Source organism: Schistocerca gregaria, chromosome 5 (assembly GCF_023897955.1).
Source record: "Schistocerca gregaria isolate iqSchGreg1 chromosome 5, iqSchGreg1.2, whole genome shotgun sequence".
Lineage (NCBI taxonomy): Eukaryota > Metazoa > Arthropoda > Insecta > Orthoptera > Acrididae > Schistocerca > Schistocerca gregaria.
The window spans coordinates 565,732,178-565,750,465 of record NC_064924.1 but is presented as its reverse complement, the minus strand read 5'-3'; the positions used below and the strand labels follow the sequence as shown (position 1 = coordinate 565,750,465).

The following is an 18,288-nucleotide window of genomic DNA, read 5'->3' as shown; positions in this document are numbered from 1 at the left end:
CAAACTAGTCTCAGGACTGAAGACCATAACAACAACACATGGTACTAATCAACAGAAAAAAACAAAATTTTATGGACCGGCATTTTTTAAACAAAAATTTTTTTCCATTGATTATAAAAAAAGTAGAGACCGCTCTAGTACAAGAAATTTGGGAGTCCAAATTAAGGATTTCTTTGTAATCATAAAGCAATTAATAATTGGCAGCCAATGCTGTACAATCGCAATAAAGTCATGAGATGTTCAATTGACTCTTTTTATTAGAACATGTTACATGTTTCGGGATTACACCCATCTTCAGACATCTGTTACAAAAAAGTACAAAACATAAGTGAACAGTACATTCAACATGTCTCAACTTTACAGAAAATGGGATTGGTTCATATGAGTTACATACCACAAACTTCAACTCCTTCCTAACCAACCAGGTGTGCAGCCTTGACAACTCAAAGAAAGTGTCTAATAATATATCTTCAGAGACTAATGGCAAAATCATCAAGAGGGTGATTACCGAGGTTAAGAGTGGATGTGATATAGCAAAAGTTCCCAAAATTTTGCAGGCCGATATAGCTGTGGCAACTTGTAATGCCCTAATGCGAGCTAGAGATATGCCACATTTTCCAGGTACATTTTCTGATACTATGAAGAAACTAAATTTAAAATTGGAGGACAATAAGATCTTAGCAGCCAAAGCTGATAAAGGAAACTTTGTTGTGTTGATTAAGGATAGTGACTACATTGCTAAGACCCTAAGATTTTTCAGTGGTAATGGTATCGTAGAAACTAGTAAAAAGCCCCTAACTCAGTTGAGCCGAGATATTAAAAAATGTATTAATGACTTGCATTTCCTGTTTGACTCAGATGTAAAGAGAAAGAGGCTTTTCATGATGAATCCCAGAATGCCACGGTTGAGGGTTCAAATTAAGCTCCATAAAATTGAGAAACCCATCCGTCCGATTATTAGTGCTTGTTCAAGCCCAGATTACTATGTGAATAGATTTTGTCACAATAAACTGAAAGAATATTATACTTTTCAGGAGACCTTTAGTGTTCGTAATAGTTTTGAGATGGTTGGCCTTCTACAAAATATTAGGTTGCCTGAGGGGGCTGTGTTAGCCTCATTTGATGTAGTTAATTTTTATACGAACATCCTGGTCAGTGAGACACTGGAGATTATTCACAAAAATTTACCAAGGAATTGTAGGATGGTTTATAATGAAGTCGTTGAGTTTATGGAGTTGTTACGACTAACCTTGTCATTTAATTATTTTCCGTTTAATGGCAGAGTTAAGGGAATGTTTTGGACTGTTGTGGACACGTGAGAGAGGAAATGCTGACATAATACATGATCAGTGTTGCCAACAAACTTGCAACATTTAGCTTCACCACACAATTATGATACAACTACTGCTAGATTCTAGCGGTAATGGAAAAACAAGACAGTTGAATCAATATGTGATAAAGGGCCTGAGCCACCACCTTTCCTTGTGCCACTTATAACTCAGTCCCATCTTTTTGCATGAATTTCCATTGTATTGTATTGAGCAACAATATCAGTTGTCAACCTTTTAAATTAAAACACTGAATCTCGAAGAATATGCTCGGTCACAATCGAGGAAAAGTCACCCATTTCTGGATAGTGAACTCTTATTGGCTGGTGACTTGTTAAGTCACCCAAGAGCCAGTACAGCCACCACACCACTCTAACACATGTAAAATGAGCTCGCATCCTGGATGTATGGAGAGGGGGAGTGCCTCTTCAGTGACGGGAGTGCAGGTAGAGGCGAAAGCATTTTGTGAAGTGCTGAAAATATGCTTTTCATGCAAATGAAGTGCTATGACAGAGATGTCACCTGGAAATAGAAGAAGGGTTAATTTGAGCAAAGAAGCCACTGATAGGAAGATTGAAATGATAGTAAGGATAAGACAGTCTAACGTGTACTCAGAAAAATTTATACGAGAGTTTGGAGCTAAAATTCATAGCAAGACAGAGCAGCTGGGCCACCAAAAATTAAATAGTAAGTTTGTGTCAATGGAGTATATTGGACCATGTTGCCAAAAACTAACTAGAACCTTCAGGAAGGCTGGCGTTCGTGTAGGCTTCCACACAAGGAAGAAGTTGGGGGGGGGGGGGGGGTAATATAACATCAGGAAGAAGGGAAAACAGATAAGTTTAAGTAATTCGATGTATATGAAATTAAATGTGGAGTATGTGCTGGGACATACATTGGCCAGATGAGTAGGGATTTTGCCACAAGGCTTAGATAACATAACTATAGTAATAATAGTGGGCTGGGGTGCCATATGAGGGAGACTGGCCATAAGCTGGCCCCTATAGAAGATAGCCTATGGATTTTGCATTTAGAACCAAAAGGGAATATTTTAGATAATTTTGAAGATCTGTAGATCTATGCACATATACAGCACACTGCCCACCCAGTTTTTAATGAATAGGATTCCGGTGGGAATAGCTGGTTTTTTGGCTTGTTTGAACGGATACTATTTCAAGCTTGGTGTCTGTTAGCCCCTCATAAGACATTATGATAGTGTATTTTATAGGAGCTGGCGGTGTTCTGTGTATGTACTGTTATGATAGGCTAGGATTTTTGCTGAGTGGTTGGCTAGTTTAATGTCATATGGAGAAAGTTAGATGCGTAGATAGGTTGGCATATACGCATTTGTTCACCACCATACCCTTTGGGTGGTCCTTGGTGACACAATGGTTTATTTTATTGATTTTAGACTTCAAAGTTTTAACACTTTTAATGTTTTTTTTTTCTTTTTTAGATCCAGAGCTCTCCAGTATCCGGATAGCATAGGTAGGACTCGGGAAATTGTTGTGCCACTAGTTTATATAAGGAATGTATGAGGTACAACCCACGTGTGTGTTTTGGGCTTTTATGAAAATGTTCTTTCTCTCACCATTAAACTTTTCTCCATATGGTAGAGGGGTGTAAGTTGTGGTTTGAAGGCTTTTATTTGGGCAATCATGGCCCATGAATATCACTTGGCTGTAATTCGATAGGCGGATGGCTGCCACTGACATGGTTGCTGTTGGCTTTAATAGATGGTGCCTAAGACACTTGCATATGTGAGCTGATCATAGGGATTTAGTTTATGATGTTTACTGTTGGTTATTCTTAATTTGGTGGTACTCTTTTAGAGATTTGGGAGGTTGAAAGGTTTATTCATGAAGGAACTCCTCCCCCCCACACCTCCCCCCCCCCCCCCAAATTATTTATATTATATTGACATATGGTTTGAGTTGTGCTTAGTGCCACTACTGGCTATAGGTATAGTATGGCAATGTAAAAATTTGGAGTTCTTAAAATTAAAAAAAAAAGTCCTTTAGTGTTAACGTGTACAGAAGTACCATTCCAGTTGCTAGTCATAATTACACCCTGTTAGATGTACATTCTGAGTATATTATTATTAAATTACATGTGAATGCATGGAGCACATGACCATGCAGTGCCCCCTACCGAGGGTGCTTCGCTGCTAGTTGACTTGTTTAGCGTCAGTATACGCTCTGCTTCAAGACTGCTTGTGTTGCAGTTATAGTCATATGTTATTGGACACTTTCTTTGAGTTGTCAAGGCTGGATGCCTGGTTGGTTAGGAAGGAGTTGAAGTGTGTGGTATGTAACTCATATGACCCGTTCTCATTTTTTGTAACGTTGAGGCGTGTTGAATGTGCTGCTCACTTATGTTTTGTACTTTTTTGTAACAGATGTCTGAAGATGGATGTAATTCCGAAACATGTAACATGTTGTAATAAAAAGAGTCAATTGAACATCTCATGACATTATTGTGATTGCACAGCATTGGTTGCCAATTATTAACATAAAAATGATCACAGGCCTCAGAGGGAATTTTATGTCCTGTATATCATAAAGCAATTATGTTCCAAAAAAGAAAAAAAAAAAACAAAAAAACAGCAAAATGAGTACATTATTTTATTTTATTTTATTTTTTTCTATTTTTTTTAATTTTTATTTTTTTGCAAAATTCACATCTTCCAAATGGTATGTGCAGTGTCATCTTTGAAGGGCCATTTCCCAGAGCAGAAATTTTATTGGAGAAAACAAAGAAATACGTGTTCCTTACTTAGTCCTTAGTCTCAACATGTGCTAAACTCAATAACATCTGAGACTATGAAGGTAAGATTTTTTCGTAGTCTGCCTGAATTGAAATGGACTATGCCTATACCTTAGTTTAATATTGACACAGAATTTGGTTGGAATTTTGTATATCCAATCATTCTCCTTAAATTATTAGATAGGACAGTTTAATGCAATTTCTGGTTACTTTCACTCTCTTAAACTGTCCACATCTTTTAGAACAGATACCATGTACCCTGTTTTACTTTTGATTCAATGACTGTCGTTGGCAAAGTGGGACTGGGAGAGATTGGCTACAGTTGTAAATTAATCTGTATCTCATATGTGTCTAGATTACAAAAATAAAGTAAGTAAATAGATAAAAACTACCTGAGTATTGTTGAAATAATTTAACAAGTACCCTTCTCAATTTGCACTGCAGGAGGAGAATGCAATTAACAGGCGAGGTTGAAATGCTTGAAGAACCTGATGCGCTTAATCTGGAGAGACAGTTACGTGAGATATTACATGAACTCCAGCTTAAACGTGTAATTACTATTTTTATTCAGCATCTTTCTGAGTATTTTAATGCTGAACTTTGGATTTTATAGTGTATTAAATTTAAATTTTTTGAGGCTAATGTTTAAGTTTCCATTTGCAGTTTCATTTTGTAATTGTTACTTCTCTCTTACATTTTTTTCAAGCTTTTACCTTTCTCCCTATTGAATACCTTATAAAAATATTATTGCAAGGGTTTATTCATCTTAATGGCATTTGTCATTATAGTTCGAGTGCTTCACATACAAGCTGAATGGGAAGGTTGGAGATACAGTTCATTTTAATATGCGAAATTTTGCTAACCAAACTCCACATATAGGAATCAGTCTTCTTAAGGAATCAGTCAGAATACTAAATCCCCTTTTCTTTATCAGCTAGAAGTAATACCTGAGCCCATTACACTTGGTAAGGTTTCTGGTCTAAGCACTAAAGTACAGAATGACAAGATGTATGTTTACCACCTGTCTGTTGTGAAATCTGCCCTACATATTTTTTTGGGCTAACAGGAACTTTCAGGAACTTGAACTGAAAGCTTATGGCTAAACTTACAAACAGAGACATCACCATAGGACTGCTATTTTGATATCAATTTCTGAATACTAGTTTTTGCTTGAATACTGGAGTTTTGGACTAGTTCAAGAAAAATTTTGCAACCCTTTTTAGATGAACCAGTACAGATGTAAGCTCTAACTGAAAACACCCCTTTTGTTTCATGAATATGGAATATTTCATATAAATAATTCAGAGAACAAAGAAGAGATGTTCACTGCACTTTCAAGCAAAAGCTGAAGCTTTGACAATTAACCACACCCGTCACATGATTGGAAGATTGGAAAACAGTAAAATTACACTGTGTTGCTTATAGGGTAGGGTTGTTTTTATCTTGGACACACTGTACTACATATATCTGATCATGAAGGACTGTGGTGTCAGCTGTCTGTACATAACAACATAGACAATTCTCAGCAGTACAGGGAAAAGTAATCATATTGACTAGTGAATGAAAACTAAACCATTTAAAATTCAAATTCATGAGCTTCGCTTAATGGTTGCAATGCCAGTATGGACAACTGTGCCTGTGAGTGCTGCTGCAGTGAAGTAGTAATGTGTTAGAGTAGTTCCTGATGGTGTTGATGCTGCTGCTCCTGCTCCAGTTTTAGTGGTTTGTGTTGTTGATGTTGTGCAAGATTTGTTTAGTAGCAGAAACTGGCTTGGATAAAAGTGAGCAAGTGAAAAGGAGAGAAGTGGCACCAAATGATAAGTCGAATTGTGTGGAAAAATGTTCTTGAACCACCTGTATTCGTGCGATTGATGTTTTGATATTGGCCTTGATCCTGCCACAGGCATCCTTGCTCAATGTATGTAATGTTACACATATTGATATGCCTGAATCATTGACCTGTGTGTCTGATGGGATTACTAAAAAAAGCCACTGTTAAAGGTATGACAAACTATAACCTCACATCCTTCTTTATTTAGGATCTATTCCATTTTCTCTAGAAATACCCTAGCATTTTCTAATGGAGTGCTGCTGTAGTGAAGTAGTAATGTGCTAGATTAGTTCCTGACGGTGTTGATGTTACTGCTCCTGCTGTAGTTTTAGTTGTTGATGTTGTGCAAGATTTGTTTACAGTGTGTAAACTGTGGCTGTTGTAAAATTTAATTTTGAGTTTTCATTGCTGCCATTTCTGTTGTTTTTTTTCTACTTTGCATTATAATATTAGGAATACTTGCAACTTCTGTGTTATTCTTCAGGAATATGGGCATTTCTCATACTGACCTTCAGTAGTCAACCAAATATAAATTTTCTGGGAAGAGACTTTATTAAGGTCTCATCAAGTCAGTGTTGAGAAAGATAAATTACAGAAAAACCTTCTAAGTCTTGCATTATTATTATAATATTTAAATCCTCAGTTTTCAAACAATCCCTGATTTTCTTATGTTCTCAAATATTCTGTTTTGTTATATTGGGACTGAAGGTGTTTGTGAAAGATCTTCATTACAAAGTTTTGAATTGTTTTCTGTATATGAGGAGCATCTACAGTACCACTCACTTTCAGTTTGAATGTTGCTCCACTGAAACTGTTATTTCTATCAAATCAGTGGGTTGATCTTGTCTGCCATGTGATTTTGCACTAACTGAGACAACATTATTGACAGATGTGGCAGGTTCATAAGTCCACTGATGGCCATCTTGATATTTTCCCTTTCCCGAATAATTTTTTCCGCCAAAACACCTTTATTCCCACAAATTCCTTCTTTCTTTCTTTGTTTGTATTATTCTGAACAATGGCTCAATTGTAGTTGGTACTGCTCTGATCATTTTCTTTCCTGTGTCTTATGCCTTTTCCTTTGACATCCACTGATCTATTGTAGTGTGTACTGCCTCGATTATTTTCTTTCCTGTGATTTCTGCTTACTCCTTTCTTATTTACTTATTAGTAGTCCCCTGTGGCTGGCTGGTCACACTTGATATTTTTAATTTGTTCATCCCAATGAAAAAAAAAACCTTATTTTTCATGTACCTGTTTCTTCCCTCCCATCTCAAAATTGACAGCAGTTCTTTTGTTTTCATTTTTAATTCATTGGTTGTCTGTGTCATATTATGATATGAGGCATCAGTTTTTACATTAAGATGTTGTGTATAATGCTGTTTAAGGATAGGGTGAATAATTACATTCATTCATTATATTCAATAGATCTCATCAAGAAGGAGAATCTTCAGGGACGTGGAACATTAACAAAAGACAAAGAAATTACAGAAAACTTAATTTGTATACTGTGTTAACAAGAAACTATCAGTGTTCGCTGACAATACTTCTCTTCTAGTTGACAAAGCAACAGGGAACAATCGGGAAACATCTGCAAACAATGCATTTGATGACATTCTGGAATGGTTTAACTGTAATGGACTCTCTCTAAATATAAAAAAAACTCATTATGTACAGTTTAACACAGCACATAAAGAACCGAGGGATATAAATATAGAATGTAATGGACAACAAATAAAGCAAGTTAACTTGTCTAAGTTCCTGGGTGTGTACATAGACTGCAAGCTAAATTGGTCCAACCATATCCTAGATCTTGAAAAAAGGCTACATTCTGCAACATTTGCCTTACACATAATTGCATCAACCACATATAAGGAGGCCATAAGAGCTGCTTATTTCTGGTATTTCCATGCACTTTTGGTGTATGGAATCATCTTTTGGGGCAACCAGCCCTTGCCAAACAAATTTTTATTGCTCAGAAGAGAGCTATACGTATCGTGAGTGGTGTGCAACCAAGGCATTCTTGGGGGAATCTGTTTAGGAAATTACAGGTATTTACAATGTTATCTCAGTTCTTATATTCCCTTGTATGTTTCATTAATAAAAACCACTCTCTTTCAAAACCAATAGTTAATATCATAGTCACAACACAATGTCAGAAGAGGACTTTCATAGTAACCAGTCAAACTATACCCTTGTACAGAGAGGAGTAAATTATACAGGCATCAAAATTTACAATGCTCTACCCAGTGTCATCAAATGTCTTGCTCCTGATACATCAAAGTTCAAGAGCAAACTGAAAGAATATCTAATACAAAAGTCGTTCTATTCAGTTAGTGAATTTTTTAGTACACAGGAGCAAACTTTTATTATACAGCCAAGTTCGCCATGCAATGTAAGAATAAATGAAACTATTTGTTGCTGTAATGTTATATTGTTGCTCAATTACTTTGTTATTGTTAATCTGAATGTGTACATGTAAGTGTTAATTCTGAGTAAGTAATATGTCTTTATTTCTTCTAGTGTCCCATGTTGTTACAGTGAGTTTTGACATGAATTAACCATAGTGTGTGCTGCAGTATTGTTAACATTGTAAAAATACTGACTCATTCCATATCCTTCACATTTATAGTGTCTAAATTTAATCAAGTAAATTAGAAAGAAAACTGCTACTTTGAGAAAAGCTGCTACTTTGATAAAAGCTGCTGCCTTCTCAGTTTATTAAATAGGCGCTATTTATCTGCTATTGGTATGGTAGCTTAGTATTTACTTGATTACAGTGGTATCTTTAAAGATAATATTTTCTTATATCTGTAAATACTGAATCCTATTTACAATACATTATTACTTTTCATACAGCTTTATAATTAACACTGCTACTCACCATGTCAGAACTTTTCATTCCTTGAATCTGGATATTCAGATAATTTGTAGGAAGAGTGACCAGTTAGATATGTTTTAAATGTTATGTTGAATGTTTGTTGTACATGATTTTTTGTGATTTGGATGGGCATAGCGATCTCCTTTGTATCTCTTATTACCACTTACATACCTTTTTTTTTAGGTTTACCACGCTTTTTATGATCTCCTTTAAAGGTGCATTTGGTTTAACTGTTGTTTCTAGCTGCTAATAAGAATCTAATATCCTATATAGAAGTGATTTACATTTTCTTTTATGGATATCAGCTAAAATAAGTGCTATGTTTTTCTTATAGTTTTCTTTTGTGATCATATCCCTATGTGCAAATCTATTTGTAATAGGCAAACTCTTAGAAATGGTCGCTTTATGCATTTTTGGTATAATTTCAGTTTTGTGGTTTGTGTCTGTGTTATCCTTTTTCGCCAGATGTTTGCTGGTGCATATGAGATCGTAAACAAAGTTAGACTTTTGGCTGTGTTTCATTCTGGTAATGTTTCCCGTGGTATAATTTTTGGGAGATTTTATTTTTCATATTAATTGAGTGGTTTCTATGCAATAAGTGCTTGTAATATCATATTTCCTCTCCTATTACATTCTTAAGTTCTTTGATAGAGTATGAAGTAATTCTGATTAGTCTGTATGTGTCTGATGTTGATGCTTGCATTTTTCTGATGCTTTATTGCCCGAACTGTCCTTGCCAGTTTCCTGAGCTACTTAAAGGAAGTATTTGTTAACTACATTTTCTACCCAACTGCTGTCATTTATTGTGGTTATTTTCTTTAATTACAAGGTTTTCACATTCCTTGATCATTTTCTAGATACTCTTTTGGCTGTTGTCCAAATAGATTTATAGTCTGAATTTTAGCATCACACATTGCACCATTTATTTTTATTGCTTTCCTTAAGACAGCATGGTATTTCTAGTAATATGTTATCAGTTGTCCTCCTCTTTTTAACCTAATATTTCAACTCCCTTTTCCTTACAACTGATATTTTGATTCCTTTTGTGATCCAGGGTTGATTTGGTGTCTTATTAGTGCAGTAATAAAAAGCAATGAAAAAGTACACGACAAAAGTAAGATTGTTACTGTAGTGCCTTTTATACATTATAAGCTCATTACAGATTTCAACTTTTGTATTCCCCTTTATTTTTGCTCTTCAATTAATTATTGAAAACTAGTGTATGCCGACAATAGTGACGTCTGGTGAACTTACAACATGAACATCTTGTGGCTACTGTACGGCAGCTTGTTTTGAACAGTAGTGCTACTGACAACATGACTCGTGCATATGATGTTATTTATATGTATTTGACGATGCTGGTGCTGATTCTACATTTAACATTTGACGATGCCACTATTGCTGCAATACATTAGGACTTTGTCTTTATAAAACAGATATGCCTCTTCATACTTAAAGTGCGCAAATGCATATATTTGTCAGTAGTACTTTTCATTATGGTCTATGTATTGATTTTAAGCTGTAGACAATCTGCGAATATATTTATGTTTTTCCCATTTTTTGCTGCAGATCTGTTGATGGTCATTATAGACTGAAACTGGTAATCTGTTAAAGAAAAGTTTTGTGACCATCGACGTAAATTAAAGGAAACTTATTGTATATACGGGTCATTGCTTTATTCGCGACAAGGTCGCAGCTTGTGTTTTCCATGATACCATGTCACTGTAGTCAGATACACAGTATTTCAGTTTTTAGTATGTCTGTGTGCCTCCAAGTGCTGATTGAATATTCCACAAATTTATGCAACTGAGTAAGTGTTCACATACAAAAATTCTGTGCAATGGGGTGCTGCTTTCCTGTGTTATTCTGGTGGGAAAATTAGCATAAGTACCGTACTCATGTTATAATTGTTAAGTAACATTTCAAATCATTTCTTTCATCTTAGTCTTTCAGAAAATTAATATTAAAACCTTCACTATAATAATGAAGACAATTACACATGGCTCAATGATCTGGTGCAAGTCTTTCAGTTGAATGCCACTTTGGCGACTTGTGTTTCCCTAACCTACCTCAGTTATCCAACTGGGGAAAGATGTCCTACAGTGTAATACGTGATCTGAACCATGCGCCATGCCTGGCTAATCTTGTAAGTTAAAAGACTGAGTTAAAAATCTATGGTCTGACCAGGATTTGATCCCACAATCTTTCAGTTTCCAGGCCCATACTTTCCCCCTAGACCACCAGCCCTGACTTCACTGGTTATCATCTGTGTTCCTTTGTCTGCCAAATGGTGCAGTAATGATTTAGATTTCTCTAAGAATACCTCAATAAGTTTCTCTGTGAGACTATATAAAATGCATTACAGTAAAACTTTAATTCAACATTCCCTCATTTTACATTTTTCATGAGTCTATACCATAAATTCATAGTCCCTGTGAAAAAACCCATAAGATCAGTGCTAAAAATTCCTAATTTTACATTTCTTCCATGCATGGTTTACCTCGATTCTAAGTTCTTACTCAATGTCTTGCTTGACTTCATCCTGTTGCTTCCTATTGACATTTGATGTGACTGAACAAGTTATAAGTGGCACAAATGACAGATGGTTCACACCATGGGAGGTGGCAGAGTTAAGGTAATGTTTTGGGCTGTTGTGGACACGTGAGAGAGGAAATGCTGACGTAATACACGATCAGTGTTGCCAACAAACTTGGAACATTTAGCTTCACCATGCAATTATGATACAACTACTGCTAGATTCCAGTGGTAATGGAAAAACAAGACAGTTGAGTCAATATCTGGTAAAGGGCCCCAGCCACCACCTTTTCTTGTGCCACTTATAACTCAGTCCCATCTTTTTGCATGAATTTCCATTGTACTGTATTGAGCAACAATATCAGTTGTCAACCTTTTAAATTAAAACACTAAGTCTTGAAGAATACCGTATGTTCGGTCATAATCGAGGAAAAGTCACCCATTTCTGGATAGTCAACTCTTATTGGCTGGTGACTTGTTAAGTCACCCAAGAGTCAGTACGGCTACCACACTACACTAACACATGTAAAATGAGCTCGCATGCTGGATGTATGGGGAGGGGGAGTGTCCCTTCAATGACAGGAGTGCAGATAGGGGTAAAAGCATTTTGTGAAGTGCTGAAAATATGCTTTTCATGCAAATGAAGTGCTATGACAGAGATGTCACCTGGTAATAGAAGAAGGGTTTTGCGAGAGCACATTTTAAAGACTTCCGTGTTCAAATCTGACACAGTACAGTTGCAACAACTACATACACTACTCATGTATTCACTTTGCACCATACACTGTAGATTGTAAAGACTGGAAGCAGTCATAAAGAGCATGAAGGAAAACTGTAGTACCTGAGCTTTCTGTCAAATTTATGTTTTAAACAGTGTACAGAAATTCACTAAACTGGCTTCTAAGATGGTAGTAATGTCATCTGGGAAAGTGAACTTATTTTTTTTGGGTTCTGTTTCTCTTATCAAGCCTAAAATGACACTTTAATGGTGGTGAGCATGTGAATTGCAATTTGTAAGAAAACTTTAAACATTAACAGTGAAGATGACGAAGTTAGTCATTAAGCAGATGTCTTCATTTATGCTTATGGTTTAACTACTTAAGTGCTGTGATATTTTTGGTTAACTCATCATGTTCATCAGTTTTAGTTTTGTTTTTGGGTGAGCACAAAGGATGATCTCTTCAAAATGCATGTTTTGAGTGTATAATTTGTGATCGTAGCTTGTTGGAAAATAGCTTGATTATCTTGTCTCAGATACCAGTTTCAATTTTTTAAAATGAGTTTTTACTTGCTGTTATGTTTCTGTGTTTTTTGGGATTTAATGAAATTTGTTATCCCAAATTATTGTATAAACATTGTATTGTACATTTATTTTCCTTCACATAGACAGATTTTGTACAAAGTATTGGAGAGGATTGTGATTTTTAATCATAGATGCCAATTACATGTGTTTTTGCTGGTTTTTTTTTGGGGGGGGGGGGGGGGGGTGAGGGTTTAACATTTTCCTCAGTTCTGCATTTTCCTTAGTTTCGTGTTTTTTAAATCAGAACTGCATGAAAATGTAAAATAGGGATTTCATTTAATTGTAAACACCTTTTCCACCAGCAGCTGTTCAGCATGGGCTTCTAGTTGTTAAAGTAAGCACAAACTACTGGTTTCAGTAGATTTGTAATTGATTTTCCAGTCATTTCATGAGGAAGGAGGTACATGGCTCGTGTTGTTTGTAGTTCAACCATGCGTAGACAGTCAATACTGAGGTCCCATCACGTCCGCATTTTTACTTTGTGCCAGGAAGGGCTCTCAACAAGGGAAGTGTCCAGACATTGTGGAGTGAACTAGAGCAATGTTGTTCAGATGTGGAGGAGATACAGAGAGACAGGAACTGTTGCTGACATGCCTAGCGCAGGCCACCAAAGGGCTACTACTGCAGTGGATGACCGCTACCTATGGATTGTGCCTCAGAGGGACCCTGACAGCAATGCCACCATGTTAAATAATGCTTTTCATGCAGCCGCAGGACATCATGTTAAGACTCAAACTGTGTGCAATAGGCTGCATGATACGCAACTTCACTTCCAACGTCCATGACGAGGTCTATCTTTGCAATCACGACCATGCAGTGCAGTACAGATGGGACCAACAACTTGCCGAATGGACCGCTCAGGATTGGCATCACATTCTCTTCACTGATGAGTGTCGCAAATGTCTTCAACCAGACAATCATTGGAGACATGTTTGGTGGCAACCCGGTCAGGCTGAACGCCTTAGACACACTGTCCAGTGAGTGCAGCAAGGTGGAGGTTCTCTGCTGTTTTAGGGAGGCATTATGTGGGGCCGACGTATGGTGCTGGTGGTCATGGAAGGCACCATACTGGCTGTACAATACGTGAATGCCATCCTCTGACTGATAGTGCAACCGTATCAGCAGCATATTGGCGAGGCATAGTATCCTGCAACTACAAAACAGTGAGGCACAGTACAGTGTACATGTGTGTGTGAGTGTGTATGACTTGTGTGTTTGAGGGTTCAGACGGGGCCGGTGAAGTGCACGTCCTGACAGTGTATTGTAGTGGCATTGTCATGCCATGGCAGGTACTAATGTGTCAACAAAGGATGTTCTTACACATGCAAGTGCCCCTATTTTTTGATTCTCTTTTCCTGTTATTAATTTTGGAACAGCATGGACCTAGCAAATCTGCATTGCTATCAAGAGCAATTGCACCTGCCAATGGAACAGCAGCATCAGAAGCAGATGTAAGTGCTGATGAATCAGAATGCAGAGTTGCTTCACAGAATGCAGAGTTGCTTCACACCCTTGCCCCTTAGGCAATGGGTCAGGCACTCATTGTGAAGTTTTCTTCTCTGTTTGTTGGTTTCAATGAGTCTACAGAAAAATGGGAGAACTTCTTGCCCTAGTTCTCACTGCACTGACAGGTAAGGCACATCACCAATCCTGCTGCCCTGCAGTATGGCTTTATACAAACTTGTCTAAAATTTGAAGCCCTCTGCTGACCTGAGAAACTCCCCTCTAATGATCTTTGACAATTGATAATGCAGTATTTTGGACACCAAACCCATATGGAGAGTGACATGGTTGCAGCTTTTTACCAGCACAACAAGTGCATGGAGCAGTTGTAGCACCGATTTGCAGGCTCCGTCACGTAAGTGTTATTTTGAGTGTCTCAAATATGCTACCTCTTACGCACATTCACCAATTCAAGATGTGGTTGTCCATTTAATGCCTGATCCTGAGGTTCAGACAAGAACATTGACCTTGCCTGACCCAGCCATGTCTTCCACCGAGTCACCACGTGTGGAGGCCACTGATGGTTCTGGCACAGTGGCATCATGGTGCTGCCTGTCATTTGCCTGTGCAAAGGACATCAGTTTCACTTTGCTTGCAGCATTGTAATTTCTGTATCCGGTAATTTTTTGGCCTCTTGCCGTCATTCTCTTTCCACTCATTGGGTGAGATAGTAGTTCTATCCCAATTCTTATGTGTTGCCCATTTGTTGTGACTGCCAGCATTTGGAAGTCGTGTGTGTGGTATTCCATCAGAAAGGCCATTGACAACTGTTTGTGACAGTTGGCATGCGATGAGGCAGTCGTTGGAAGCTCTTGTGTTTTCACTTGATTGTGAGTCATTCCTGATGCCCCTTGAGGGTTGCCCCTGTGTATTTTTTTCTGACGTTGTTTATGGAGGCATGGCTGGTTACATTTCAAGTCAACACTGGAGTGATGGTTGACCTCATTAATTGAGATGTATACAGGCTCTTCGGATGCCCAGAGTTGCAGTGGCCACTGCATAAGGTTGTGTGCAGTCCTTTGAGGGGGCAATTCTCCATCTGTATACGTTATAAGAATGTGGAAGGGTAACTTACATTGTTAGTGGTCATTTCACCTCTAGCTCAAAAAAGTTTTGGGATAGACGTTCTTTGTGTTGTTGACTTCCATATTGTTGACAAATTTCATTTATAGTCTGATTAAGATTACTTGGTCGTTGACACTTCACATGTTGGAGGTGTCTTCCTCCAATCTAAGCACTCAGCTTCATGCTTGAACTGCTCGCTGTTGCTAAACTACCACAACAAATGATCAGTTAACTTCCAATTCCTTGTTGTTGTTTTTTTCTTGTTGTGTTTGGAGCCTGGGCTGGGTTCAGCCCATTTATTTTGTGTTTCATCACACATGATAAACACACCCAAAAAACACAAACACACCCAAAACCATTAAATCATTGTAATGAAATATGCAGATTTTGTACATATTCTAGCCAAAGACTATTGGATTCTTTTGCACAAGACACAATTTGGCTTCTCATATTCAGTTATCATCACAGAGATTGGTGTACAGCTTGTAAACTTCGTACAATATGGTGTAAAATCAAACTTTTTGAAGGTGCAAAATGATCTTTGCATCAATGACCTGAGAAGGTCTACTGTAGTGCAGTGGTAATGTCAACTGTATAGTGCAAAAGTATGTGGGTTCAAGTATCGCTGTGTGACTTTTTTTTTCTTTTTTAAATCTTTATCAAAATGGCTCTCATTATTATTCTTTTCAATTAGTTGGTTTCAATCTATTTTTTTATTTTTAATCTTTTGTCCCCTCATTTTCAACATCATATTGACTTTTTTATTTGCTCATACCTTTCTTCCTATCACCCTTATTTCTTTTGTTGATGCTTATAACCTGTATATGAGTTCCAACTAGGACTGCTCATTGGTCAGTATTGCATCAGCTCGCGCAGAAGAAGTGAGAAGCTACAGTTCAGTTTTAGCACTGAAACTGAATTTTTTTCTGTTTTGAGTTAGCTGGTACAGGTCACCTTTAATTTCCATTAGGAAAGTGACGATGATCAATAGTTTTGCCACAGGTTAGCGACTACTGTTTTCTCAGAAACATTGCGCTTCAAGAGGTTGCGCTTAGGTTAGTAAGTAAGCACTCCATCTTCAGGCCACAAGTGGACCATCGGGTCCATCTGGCCGGTGTGTCATCCTCAGCTGAGGATGCGGATAGGAAGGGCGTGTGGCCAGCACACCACTCTCTCTGTTGTTAAGATGGTTTTCTTTGACCGGAGCCGCTACTATTCTGTTACGTAGCTCCTCAGTTGGTATCATGAGGCTGAGTGCACCCTGAAAAATGGCAACAGTGCATGGCGGCCTGGATGGTCACCCATCCAAGTTTTGACCATGCCTGACAGCACTTAACTTCGATGATCTGACGGAACCAGTGTATCCACTGTGGCACGGCCGTTGCTGCTTAGTTTAGTACATGAGTATAAATACAGGCCAGCAAAATGCGTCGGCCGCAATTCAGTCATTAGTCATTTAAAATCAGCTGTGAACAGAGCATCTCGCATTCCCGCCATACCTGATGGCAGCAGCTTCTAATATTGCCCTGTGTTATGTGGACAGCATTTCAGCACTTGTGAAGTGACCCGTTGTGGTTTCGTGTCATGTTTAACTGAGCGACAGCTGATGTGGCAACACTGTAGCATTAAGTGACAATGTCAGCTATCAGGTAATTTTAAATGGACTATAGCCTCTCTTTCCATTGATTTTCATAGTTTGGGCTCCTTACTGTGGCCTAAGGCCCACTATTTTGAGAATACTTTGGGCCTGGCTGTAAATTTCAAGGCACATGTTTCTCTTATGCCATCAGAGGTACTTAAATTTCGTCGCTACCACCCTATTCCCTTGCAAGGTAAAGGCTGAGTAGCAGCAGTGGCAGGACCAAGGCTCCATTTCTTCTATTCTCTTGAGTCAGTGGGCCACCCCATTGCTGGTAATTTCAAAGCCCGACAGTGCATTGTGCCTTTGTGGCAATTTTAAACAGATGGTCAACATGCAATGTGTCATGGATTTGTTTCAAATTCCACCCTGGTTGGTAAAGTTGTCAGGAGGTCAGTATTTTTCCCACATCAACTTGCACAATTCCAACCTGCAGTTGCTGTTGGACGCAGTCTTTTGGACTTTCTTGGCCCTCAGCACTCCCTTTGGGCTTTGCTGGTTTAATCGCTTGCCTGCCCCAAGAGTTTATCAACAGTATTTGTAACAGGTAATTCAGGGCATTCCCTGTTGCATCAATTACCATGATGATGTCTGGGTAATATGCCCTACCCAGAGAGCATTTATCAAACATTCAGTTAAATTTCCAAAGCCTTCTCGAGAATGGCCTTCATTTAAAGCTGGCTAAAGGTGCATTTTTTGGGACTTGCTTAGGAAGAGTAGCCTTGTCCTGAGAGAAGACGACATCAAAGCTGTCATCAACATGCCAGTGCCCAAGAACCTGAAGGATGATTTTGGTTTATGCTCACAAGCAAACAGTCCAAACCGACATGTCAAAACCTGCCCTAAACTTTTTTTACGCAAGAGGTGTACACTGAAAGAAACAGTGTCAACATTTTAGTTGCTAAGATACACTGCAATTATTTATTTAAAAAAAACATTGAAAATTTCCAAATTTGTAGTGAAAATTGCCAAATTTGTAGCTTGCCAGGCATCTGGAGAAATGTGTGTGTCTACTGTAGCTGTAGTAGACACTGCATGCACTACATGGCAAGCATATATCCTTGGTTGATGGCACATAGGTAAACAGATAATATGGCAAAACATGATTATAATTTATAAAGCAAATTTCAGTATCGGTAATTTCTATGACAAAATTGTTCACAGTAGCTATTTGCTTGAATTTGGAACTCAATACCCATAACAATTGGCAGTTGCCTTTCGGGTATTGCTAAGTGTTAACAATGGGGATAAAACTGAAATAATTTTCTTTGTGTTTTCTTCATATATACTTGCTAATAGCATCTATCTTTGTGCAGGTTCCAGAGTTTCACAGTAATGTGGACTCCAGTTAATGTTTCCAACAATGCAAAGATAAAATATGAAGAATGTGGTATGCAATCGAAATCACCTATTTTCTTGAAGACTTACATATGTGTT

The 18,288-nt window shown here is 37.8% G+C and overlaps 1 protein-coding gene across 1 annotated transcript in view; it reads left to right on the top strand.

The window, feature by feature from the left end:
- The window catches only part of LOC126272885 (golgin subfamily A member 8Q-like), a 219,559-nt gene that overhangs the window by 11,469 nt on the left and 189,802 nt on the right, over positions 1-18,288 (top strand). Inside the window, exon 2 of the mRNA XM_049976133.1 lies at positions 4,539-4,644. Coding sequence (XP_049832090.1) covers positions 4,539-4,644 — 106 coding nt within the window. The remainder of the gene's footprint in view (positions 1-4,538; positions 4,645-18,288) is intronic.